The sequence below is a fragment of the Electrophorus electricus genome, chromosome 5 (assembly GCF_041902795.1).
Source record: "Electrophorus electricus isolate QZ-2024a chromosome 5, ASM4190279v1, whole genome shotgun sequence".
Lineage (NCBI taxonomy): Eukaryota > Metazoa > Chordata > Actinopteri > Gymnotiformes > Gymnotidae > Electrophorus > Electrophorus electricus.
Window position 1 is genome coordinate 12,343,113 of NC_137501.1, and position 12,127 is coordinate 12,355,239.

The following is a 12,127-nucleotide window of genomic DNA, read 5'->3' on the forward strand; positions in this document are numbered from 1 at the left end:
AGGACTTGGGCCCTAATCAGTTTACTGATACTTATATAACTGGGCTCTAATTAGAGTTCATCTAATACTTACATAACTGGACCATAATTATTTATACTAATTAATACTAATTCTAACTCACTGTATTCTGTTGGAGTTATTTTAACCCACTGTGCTCTGTTGAAGTTATTCTAACTCACACACACAGAGAGAGAGAGAGAGAGAGAGAGAGAGAGAGAGAGAGATAGAGAGAGAGAGAAGAGAGTAACCACAAATGCTTCTATAAGCATCTATAGGTATGTCTGAGAGACAGCGAAACAGAGATAAACCACAAATGTTTCCTTTGAGAATTTAGACGTGTGTTTGTGTACCCACATGATAAGACAGTTTTGCAATAGCAGTGTCTGTTATAAATATATCTCTGTGGTGGCAGTTAGGGAGGTTAGAATATACCAGCGTATGAACCTTAGCAATGCTAACTTTAATAAAGGATGAGTAGGGAATAAACTCTAGCCCAGTCCCAGAAGTCTCTACGGTCTCTTGACTACAGACTGCGACTATTTGATTAAGGATTTTAAGCCCAGATGATATGATAACACAAAAGAAGGGCTTCCTAAACTCCTACCTCAGTTACAGGGGCCGTGAAACCACTTGCGGTGACTGTAGGCCGGAAACACAACAAACACACACACACACACACACACACACACACACACACACACACACACTGAGAGCTTGGATGGTGACCTAGATGCTAATAGTTGCTGTTAAATACTCTTAAGAATATATGAATCTATTTATAAAACAGGTGCTACCTGCAACTCTAGCTATTATGTTCAGCAATTCTAATGTAGCACTGATTGTGGCCATGGTGGTCTGTTCCACATCAATTATGTAACGAGGCCACTGTGCAAATGTAACACCCTCCTGATCCTGGCTGCAGTGGTCTGTTTCACGTCCTTTATGTAATGAGACCACTGTGTAAATGTAGCACCCCCCTGATCCTGGCTGTCTGTTCCATATCCTTTATGTTATAAGGTTGTAAAATGCAGTCAGTGCAGACCTTCGGAAGAGGTCTGACCTTCACCTGACATGCAGGGCCTCATTGTGGGTTTACTGTTTCCTATTTGCAGGTTTTTGTGCAGTGCAGCAGATATAGGACTCTTTAGACCACGGCGCAAACCTGCTAAGACGCAGCTGCACACTCTACCGCACTGGGACATTCAGGATCTAATATTTAGGTACTAACAAATGTTTCCACTGACACATATGAAGTTACACACAAGGCAGGGTAAGTTTATTTCTATATTTATTATTTCACACACGATTCACAGAAGATTTGGGAGAATAATGAAGCTGATTGCATCCTGACATTTATCAGGGAAGTCTGGGTCAAAGGTCTGGGTAGGAGATGGTTCGAGAGCCGGGGTCAGTACCTGGAACCGGAAGCGGGCTCGATGCTTGAGCAGGAACCAGAACCGCGGAGGTTCTCATTCACATAGGTCACGGAGATAGCTTCCTCTTTGGCCACAGACATGGGTCTGCTACTGCCTCCGCTATGGCACTGGCTCTTGACATATAGCTCCACCACCAAAAAGATCCATGTGTATTTTTGTGTATTTTTTCCTGTGCACGGTCTTCCTTCCCGCTGGCCTCTGCACTCCGGTTCCCTCCAGGTTCTAGGTGCTGACGTGTTTCCCCTAACACGGAGTCCCCGGAGCACGAGGGCCAGTGTCCAAGCGGCTCCACAGAGACGCTGAACTCCAGAAACTGTTCATGTGCTGATGTTCACTCCCAACTGAGTAAAGAAAGCAAAGAGAACAGTCAGTGCAGCGTAACAGTTTGTGAGCATTCTCCTGGGGAAGGAAGGGTCTGATGGACACTAACCCCCATCAGTCTGTCCAGATGTCCCCTAACCCCCATCAGTCTGTCCAGATGTCCCCTAACCCCCATCAGCCTGTCCAGATGTCCCCTAATCCCCATCAGTCTGTCCAGATGTCCCCTAACCCCCATCAGTCTGTCCAGATGTCCCCTAACCCCCATCAGTCGGTCCAGATGTCCCCTAACCCCCATCAGTCTGTCCAGATGTCCCCTAACCCCCATCAGTCGGTCCAGATGTCCCCTAACCCCCATCAGCCTGTCCAGATGTCCCCTAACCCCCATCAGCCTGTCCAGATGTCCCCTAATCCCCATCAGTCTGTCCAGATGTCCCCTAACCCCCATCAGTCTGTCCAGATGTCCCCTAACCCCCATCAGTCTGTCCAGATGTCCCCTAACCCCCATCAGCCTGTCCAGATGTCCCCTAACCCCCATCAGCCTGTCCAGATGTCCCCTAACCCCCATCAGTCTGTCCAGATGTCCAGATATATTATATTATTATTATTATTATTATTATTACTTAGTAATAAATAATCTATGAATATTATATATATATGTTAATCAATCATAACATTTAAATTGCATTATTCTGGAGAAGATTCTAGAGTAGAAATGGAGTGTAAGGAAGAACAATGGTGAGGAAATACCTCTTTTTCTGTTGCTATAGAAAAAGTACACACAGGTGGAGGAGAGGAGAACACACAGAGGAGCCCCAACGAACAGCAGGGTCCAGCAGATACCGCACGCTGACACGAGCTCGGCACCTGAAATCAGAGAGTATGTGAAACTGTTTGGAGGTAGGGTGAAGGTTAAAAAAAGAGAGAGAATTCAAAAAGCAGCGCTTGCATTACTAATGTGGCCTAGACAGATGCAAACACACATCATTATTAGCAATTTTCAAAACAGGATAGCTTTCAAACCAGAAAAACCTCACACCAAAAAGTTGTACAACAACAGCAAATGAGGTATCTTACCGATAACAGAGAGTCGAGTTGTCTTGTTTCCATAGTAGTATATATCATCGGTATCCCGAGCGCAGTAGTAGACACCCTGATCTGATTCTGTGATGGCCGTAATCTCCAGGTGGTGCGTTTTATCCGTGTCGTTCCACTTTAAAGAATAACGGGACGGCTCAGGTGGGAGCTTGAGAGTAGGTTGATACGAGTGTGAACAGTTCCTAAACCAGGCGATATTCGACCCCCTGTGTATTTCACAGTCGCAGAGGAGAGTGACGTTTTGTCCACGAATGACTCTTATCTCCACTTCTGCTCCGGAGCTCCTCTTCTGACCGGAGAACGCAACATCTACAGGAGAACATCTCACTTTAGCTCAATGAACAGACAGCAAAAGAAAGTTATGATACGGTAAGATCTCGCATTCTAGAGGAGAGGAGACAGATACACAATCATCTACAGAAACACTCCTAATACACATATATCACAAAACACATCTACTCACACAAGAGAATCGTGAGTATGAGTGTTGATCTCTCCATCTCTCAGTCTGAGGCTGGGTGTCTGATGATGGTGTGAGTTGTTAACGCAGACGACCGCACAGAAATCTCATTGGTCCTCGTCAGTGGAACTTTTTGATTTTTTAAATTTTTTATCAGATCTCACAGCCTTGTGGCAAACGCCGTTCTGACAAGTCGGCCATGAGACATGCGCAAGATGATTGGTTCTGGCTGTGTGGGGGCAGATCACTACAAATACTTCACGTCACTGGCTATGTTTGGAGGGTAGAGAGTGAACAAACTTGCAAAGTGACAATGGCTCACATGTGAGAAGCAACTGAATCACAAACTAGAGAAGCCATAATGTGTAGAGAGAGACAGAATAGAATACATGAATAATAAGTTTAATAACAAAAACAGACTAATCAGGGAAACACAATACAGAATAGAAGGAAGGAACAAACAGAAGAATAACAGGCTAACAGGATGAGGGTGAATACACTGAACCAGGCTACTTAAGCTAGACAGACAGTAAACAAGACCAAACACACAGGCAACAGATATAAAAGGAAAACCAGACAACACTTGCATATATGAACTGGGAAAAAGCAACATATATGAGAGCACAGAGAGAAAGTACAACACATGAGAGAACACCTGACGAGAATAGAGAACAGAACAACACTAGCGAATACGAACAGGGAAAGCAACGTAGACAGAGAGGGTAACTTAACTGGAGAGAAAGTGCATCGAAAGGGATATACCTGTAAACTGATTACTGGCGCAATGCAAACTGATTACTGATGCAATGTAAACTGATGCAATGAAAACTCTGTGTGTGTGTGTGTGTGTGTGTGTGTGTGTGTGTGTGTGTGTGTGTGTGAGCCTGTGCTCCTCTGTGTGTGCATGTGTGTGTGTGTGTGTGAGTCTGTGCTCCTCTGTGTATGCATGTGTGTGTGTGTGTGTGTGTGTGAGCCTGTGCTCCTCAGTGTGTGTGTGTGTGTGTGTGTGTGTGTGTGTGTGTGTGTGCATGTGCTTGTGAGCCTGTGCGCCTCTATGTGTGTGTGTGTGTGTGTGTGTGTGTGTGTGTGTGTGTGTGTGTGTGTGTGTGTGTGCGTGCGTGTGTGTGTACTGTGTGTACTAGCACTTATTGTTTATAGCACTTATCATTCTTTAAGATAGACCTTATGTATTTTGCACTTCTAGGTATCGGCATTCATCCCTGTATTCTACAGTATTCCAGTTCATTGGTATGTTTAATTCTAACCTACTGTACTGTACTTGGATATATTCTATGAGTAAATGGCAAAGCACTTTTGTAAGTCGCTCTGGATAAGAACGTCTGCTAAATGCCGTAATTGTAAATGTAAATGCCATAAATACTGTTTAAGTGCAGAAGGCAAAATTTCAAAGGTCCCTATGAGACACCACAACACACCATAGTGTATGGTCCATATTCTAAATCATATTACTTGACATTCACCAATTTGTACACAAACACACTTGTCTATGTGACCTTTGACCTGGGACTCAAGAATCAATCCCGTCTCAGTGTTCTGGAACAGCAATACAATTCAAGTTACCACTTTTGGGCCCCTGAGCAAAGTTAAAAGGCTGAATACTGTAAATATAAGTCAAATCTGTTTGAAACAGATCTAAGATACAAACATTTTACTAGACAGACCAGAAAATGTTGTTGGGATTAGGGGAATAGCCCTTTCCTGGTTTAAATCTTATCTAGCAAATCTATGTCAGGTTGTTAACATAAATGGAGACTATTAAGCATACAAGGTTAGCTATGGTGTCCCACAAGGATCTGTTCCAGGTCCTCTGTTTTTTCTTCATATATGTTACTTCTAGGTGATATTATATGCAAACACTGTGCTAGTTTCCACTGCTATGCTGATGATACTTAGCTATATGTTTCAGCCAAACCAAAGGAGAAATATCAGCTTAGTATTACTGACAAATGCATAAAGGATGTCAGACACTGGATGTTGAGGAACTTTCTCTCACTAATCCTGACAAAACAGACGTACGTCTGTTAGGACCACAGACAGCTAGGACCCACAGACAGCTAGGACCCACAGACAGCTAAGACCCACAGACATAGTTACTCAATGAACCTCAATGGTCTCCCAATCACATCTTCTCTAACAGTTAAAGATCTTGCAGTGATGATGTATCCCAGTCTCTCATTCAAAGCTCACAAATAATAGTTCTATGACACCTTTCTCCACCTCAGGAACATTGCAAAGATTAGGAACATGTTCTCCGCACATGATGCAGAAAAGCTAGTCCATGCATTTATCACTTCCAGATTGGACTACTGTAATGTCTTACTATCTGTGTCACGGTTGGTCCCCCCTCGCTTTGATGGTTTTTCTGTCGTGTGTGTTATTTTGGTTCCAGTCTTTAGTTTCGTTTCCTCCACCCCTCATTTGGTTTTCCATGCCCATCATTACTTTCACCTGTTCCTCATTTCTAGTCTTGTTAAGTTCATGTATTTAAACCCTGTCTGGTTCCCTTGTCTTCGCCGCTCATTCTTCGGATGTTTGAAAGTCTGTATGTCTGTACTGTTGTGTTTGAAAGCCCGTGCCCATACGTTTGTACTCAGTGCCTTTGTGTTTATCCTAGCCTTCGTGTTTCCTAGCCTTCGTGTTTATCCAAGCCTTCGTGTTTATCCAAGCCTTCATGTTTATCCTAGCCTTCATGTTTATCCTAGCCTTCGTGTTTCCTAGCCTTCGTGTTTCCTAGCCTTCGTGTTTATCCTAGCCTTCGTGTTTCCTAGCCTTCGTGTTTCCTAGCCTTCGTGTTTATTCTAGCCTTCATGTTTATCCTAGTCTTCGTGTTTCCTAGCCTTCGTGTTTCCTAGCCTTCGTGTTTATCCTAGCCTTCGTGTTTATCCTAGCCTTCGTGTTTATCCTAGCCTTCATGTTTCCTAGCCTATGTTGTAGCCTGCTTCCCTTGTTTGTCTTTGTGTGCTTTTGTTTCTTTGTTGTTATGTACCCTCAGAATGTCTATATCGGTAAACTGACCCTGGACTGCTCTGACGACTCTGAATTTGGATTTGACCCTAAAAAATCTCGATCTTCTCTGCACATGTCCGCTTCCTTACCGCTCACTGTTACAATCTGGCTGTACTACTAAGTGCTTAAACAAGCTCCAGCTAGTCCAAAATGCAGCAGCCAGAGTTCTCACTAGAACTATAACATTTAATCACATCACTACTATCTTAGCTACTTTAGACTGGCTCCCAGTAAAGATTCATATACTTCGGAAATACTTCTAATGACCTACAAAGCACTCAATGGTCTTGCCCCACAGTACCTGAGACAACTCCTAGCGCATTACGATCCCCCCCCCCCCCCCCTTTTTGAGTCTTGGTTTCTCTCAAGGTTTCTTCCTCATGCTCTAGGGAGATTTTCCTTACCACTGTTGCCCTTGGCTTGCTCACTGGGGGCTTGGACTCAGACATTTGTAAAGCTGCTTTGTGACATCTATTGTAAACAGCGCTTATAAGTAAATTTGACTTTGACTTTGATTAATATGCTGTGGTCTGTACGTGGACTGAGCTGCAGGGCCTCAATGTGGGTTTCCTGTTTTCATATACAGAAACTCACAAGCACAATCAAATGTTTATATCAGATCCTGGTTCAGATTTGCCTCTTTAACCAGGCCTGAAAGATACAGCTAGTCAATGGAAAACAGATCTGAGGTCAGAAATTAAGGACAGTTGGTATGCTTTTGTCTGTACGTGCTCTGAGCTGCAGCATCTCATTGTGGGTTTCCGGTTTTAATTTGCAGGAACTCTGTTGTTCACAAACTCTCAGGGTGAGGGAGGGGAATCTTACAACACTGTCTGTGTGTAAACACCCTTTAATGAATTGATTAATTTATTTATTTACGTTTGCACTTTTTAATCTAGTTAATGTATTATTACCTCCCTCCTCAGTGTATCTTTCTGGCTGACTGATATACCTCTTACTGTTTAGTTAAAGAAACATGACAAACTGTTATATGTTGCATATAAACTGTTTAATATAAACTTGTAGTCATGCATATTCATGTCACTCCGTGACATGATAGGTATTTTTTGTGACTTTTCACACATAGCAATCGAGAGTTGATTGTCAAGCCATGAGAGAACACAGATTTGGCCATGATCCAGAGTTTACTCTGCGATCACCGAAACCTAATGCCAATCAGAAAATTGGGCCAAAAACCAGTCACACCCCTATTTCAGCAACACCAGTTCACCAATCACGAGCCACGCCCTCATTCCAGCACCACCAGTTCACCAATCACCGGCCATGCCCCTATTCCAGCAACACCAGTTCACCAATCACCAGCCACGCCATCATTCCAGCAACACCAGTTCAACAATCACTGGCCATGCCCCCAATCCAGTAGCACCAGCTCACCAATCACCAGCCACGCCCTGGTGTACCCAGTACCATGTGCCTGCTCTGTTCCTGAAATAATTTTACACACTGTTAGAATTTGGAATATGGATTTGAAGCCCAGATGATCCGTTAACACAACAGGGTTTCCTAAACTCCTACCTCAGTTACAGGGGCTGTGAAATGACTCACGCTGACTGTAGGCCGGAAGCACAACAAACACCAACACAAACACACACACACACACACACACACACACACACACACACACACACACACACACACACACACACACACACAGACAGACACAGAGAGCTTGGATGGTGACCTAGATGCTATTAGTTGCTGTTAAATACTTTTAAATATATATGAATCTATTTTTAAAACAGGTGCTACCTGCAACTCTAGCTATTATGTTCAGCAATTCTAATGTAGCACTGATTGTGGCCATGGTGGTCTGTTCCACATCAATTAAGTAACGAGGCCACTGTGCAAATGTAATACCCTCCTGATCCTGTCTGCAGTGGTCTGTTTCACGTCCTTTATGTAATGAGGCCACTGTGTAAATGTAGCACCCCCTGATCCTGGCTGTCTGTTCCATATCCTTTATGTTATAAGTTTGTAAAATGCAGTTAATGCAGACCTTCGGAAGAGTCCTGACCTTCACCTGACATGCAGGGCCTCATTGTGGGTTTCCTGTTTGCAGGTTTTTGTGCAGTGCAGCAGATATAGGACTCTTTAGACCACGACGCGAACCTGCTAAGATGCAGCTGCACACTCTACTGCACTGGGACATTCAGGATCTAATATTTAGGTACTAACAAATGTTTCCACTGTCACATATGAAGTTACACACAAGGCAGGGTAAGTTTATTTCTATATTTATTATTTCACACACGATTCACAGAAGATTTGGGAGAATAATGAAGCTGATTGCATCTGAACATTTATCGGGAAGGTCTGGGTCAAAGGTCTGGGTAGCAGATGGTTCAAGAGCCGGGGTCAGGCCAGGAAAAGAAGCCCTATCATTACAGGAGGAGAAACTTGACCCTGGAACCGGAAGTGGGCTCAATGTGGGAGCAGGATCCTGAAGCAGAGCAGTGGTAGCTTAGTGGTTAAGGTGCTTGACTTATAATCAGGAGGCTGCTGGTTCAATCCCCACCACTACCAAATTGTCACTGTTGGGCCCCTGAGCAATTGCTCAAGTTGTACTTAGTTATAATTGTGAGTCACTTTGATTAAAAGTGTCAGCTTAAGGTAACCAGAGTGATAGAGCACATAGATAGTTTCCTCTTTGGTGACAAATGTGGCTCTGCTATGGTGCTGGATCTCTGCATAAAGCTCCACCCACAAAAAGATCCATGTGTGGTTTTTTTTACATGCATAGTCTGCCCTTCCGCTGGCCTCTGCACTCCGGTTCCCTCCAGGTTCTAGGTGCTGACATGTGTCCCCTACCACGGAGTCCCCGGAGCATGAGGGCCAGTGTCCGAGTGGCTCCACAGAGACGCTGGACTCCAGAACCTGTTTGTGTGCTGATGTTCACTCCCTCCTGGACACTTTGGCTTTATTTAAATCTTTGGTTTATTATTTTAACATGAAGTCCACCCTGAAGCCTTACATGGCAACCCAACGACGAGCCTACACAGAAAACTCATTACTCAATATGTGTGTGTTAGCTTGCTGTGTTTATTCTGATTTGAGTGAGGATATCTGAGGTGTGTAGAAGACTTCAGTGTGGTCACAGATCTGTCCATTCACAGTCCTCTCACACTCATGCTCCTCAGCACAGATCATCTGAAAGAGAGAGAGAGAGAGAGAGAGAGAGAGAGAGAGAGAGAGAGAGAGAGAGAGAGAGAATAATTACACCAGTAACCGAGGTGGCAAATATGTTTAAAATGCAAAACATCCGTGTAGTGAGAATGCATGTACCTCATATATATAGTCATTGTTCTTTCTGGATCCTGAGTGAAGAAACCAAAGAGGACAGTCAGTGCAGCGTAACACTTTGTGAGCATTCTCCTGGGGAAGGAAGGGTCTGATGGACACTAACCCCTATCAGTCTGTCCAGATGTCCCCTAACCCCATCAGCCTGTCCAGATGTCCCCTAACCCCCATCAGTCTGTCCAGATGTCCCCTAACCTCCATCAGTCTATCCAGATGTCCCCCTAACCCCCATCAGTCTGTCCAGATGTCCCCTAAACGCATCAGTCTGTCCAGATGTCCCCTAACCCCATCAGTCTGTCCAGATGTCCCCTAACCCCCATCAGCCTGTCCAGATGTCCTTTAACCCCCATCAGCCTGTCCAGATGTCCTTTAACCCCCATCAGCCTGTCCAGATGTCCCCTAACCCCATCAGTCTGTCCAGATGTCCCTTAACCCCATCAGTCTGTCCAGATGTCCCCTATCCCCCATCAGTCTGTCCAGATGTCCCCTAACCCCATCAGTCTGTCCAGATGTCCCCTAACCCCATCAGCCTGTCCAGATGTCCTTTAACCCCCATCAGCCTGCCTAGATGTCCCCTAACCCCATCAGCCTGTCCAGATGTCCCCTAACCCCATCAGCCTGTCCAGATGTCCCCTAAACCCATCAGCCTGTCCAGATGTCCCCTAACTCCATCAGTCTGTCCAGATGTCCCCTAACCCCCATCAGTCTGTCCAAATGTTCCTTTAACCCCATCAGTCTGTCCAGATGTCCCCTAACCCCCATCAGTCTGTCCAGATGTCCCCTATCCCCCATCAGTCTGTCCAGATGTCCCCTAACCCCCATCAGTCTGTCCAGATGTCCCCTAACCCACATCAATCTGTCCAGATGTCCAAATATATTACTATTACTTAGTAATCAATAATCTAATAATATTATATTATATGTTAATCGATCATTACATTTAAATTACATTATACTAGAGAAAATTCTAGAGTAGGAATGGAGTCGAAGGAAGAATGATGGTGAGGAAATACCTGTTTTTCTGTTACTATAGAAACAGTACACACAGGTGGAGGAGAGGAGAACACACACAGGAGACCCAACGAACAGCAGGGTCCAGCAGACTCTACACATTGACACGAGCTCGGCACCAGAGACATCCGTGTCTGAAATCGGATAGGAAGTGAAACTGTTTTAATGGAGAAAGGGTGAAGGTTAAAAAAGAGAAAGAATTCAAAGAGCAGTGCTTGCATTACTAACGCAGCCTAGAAAGATGCGAAATATATAATTAATAGTAATTTTCAAAACAGGATCGTTTTCAAACCAGAAAAACCTCACACCAAAAAGTTGTACAACAACAGCAAATGAGGTATCTTACCGATAACAGAGAGTCGAGTTGTCTTGTTTCCATAGTAGTATATACGATCGGTATGCCGAGCGCAGTAGTAGACACCCTGATCTGATTCTGTGATGGCCGTAATCTCCAGGTGGTGCGTTTTATCCGTGTCATTATACTTTAAAGAATAACGGGACAGCTCAGGTGGGAGCTTGAGAGTAGGTTGATACGAGTGTGAACAGTTCCTAAACCAGGCGATATTCGACCCATCGGGTATTTCACAGTCGCAGAGGAGAGTGACGTTTTGTCCACGAATGACTCTTATCTCCACTTCTGCTCCGGAGCTCCTCTTCTGACCGGAGAACGCAACATCTACAGGAGAACATCTCACTTTAGCTCAATGAACAGACAGCAAAAGAAAGTTATGAGACGGTAAGATCTCGCATTCTAGAGGAGAGGAGACAGATACACAATCATCTACAGAAACACTCCTAATACACATATATCACAAAGCACATCTACTCACACAAGAGAATCGTGAGTATGAGTGTTGATCTCTCCATCTCTCAGTATGAGGCTGGGTGTCTGATGGTGGTGTGAGTTGCTAACGCAGACGACCGCACAGAAATCTCATTGGTCCTCGTCAGTGGAACTTTTTGATTTTTTAAATTTTTTATCAGATCTCACAGCCTTGTGGCAAACGCCGTTCTGACAAGTCGGCCATGAGACATGCGCAAGATGATTGGTTCTGGCTGTGTGGGGGCAGATCACTACAAATACTTCACGTCACTGGCTATGTTTGGAGGGTAGAGAGTGAACAAACTTGCAAAGTGACAATGGCTCACATGTGAGAAGCAACTGAATCACAAACTAGAGAAGCCATAATGTGTAGAGAGAGACAGAATAGAATACATGAATAATAAGTTTAATAACAAAAACAGACTAATCAGGGAAACACAATACAGAATAGAAGGAAGGAACAAACAGAAGAATAACAGGCTAACAGGATGAGGGTGAATACACTGAACCAGGCTACTTAAGCTAGACAGACAGTAAACAAGACCAAAGACACAGGTAACAGATATAAAAGGAAAACCAGACAATACTTGCATATATGAACTGGGAAAAAGCAACATATATGAGAGCACAGAGAGA

At 44.1% G+C, this 12,127-nt stretch overlaps 2 protein-coding genes across 2 annotated transcripts; both read right to left on the bottom strand.

Annotated features, from left to right (window-relative positions):
• Positions 1–1,278: 1,278 nt before the first annotated feature.
• LOC145657984 (uncharacterized) lies at positions 1,279–3,578 on the bottom strand. Its single transcript, XM_081714862.1, has 4 exons — positions 3,316–3,578; positions 2,832–3,161; positions 2,505–2,621; positions 1,279–1,777 (listed from the first exon to the last, which is right to left on the bottom strand). The coding sequence occupies exons 1-4, from the start codon at positions 3,350–3,352 to the stop codon at positions 1,680–1,682; spliced, it is 582 nt and encodes a 193-aa protein (XP_081570988.1). The 5' UTR covers positions 3,353–3,578; the 3' UTR covers positions 1,279–1,679.
• Positions 3,579–8,578: 5,000 nt separating this feature from the next.
• On the bottom strand, positions 8,579–11,749 carry LOC145657951 (uncharacterized). The gene is made up of 5 exons (XM_081714833.1): positions 11,499–11,749; positions 11,015–11,344; positions 10,671–10,802; positions 9,643–9,674; positions 8,579–9,507 (listed from the first exon to the last, which is right to left on the bottom strand). Exons 1-5 carry the CDS (start codon positions 11,533–11,535, stop codon positions 9,400–9,402), a joined length of 639 nt encoding a protein of 212 aa, XP_081570959.1. The 5' UTR covers positions 11,536–11,749; the 3' UTR covers positions 8,579–9,399.
• Positions 11,750–12,127: the final 378 nt, after the last annotated feature.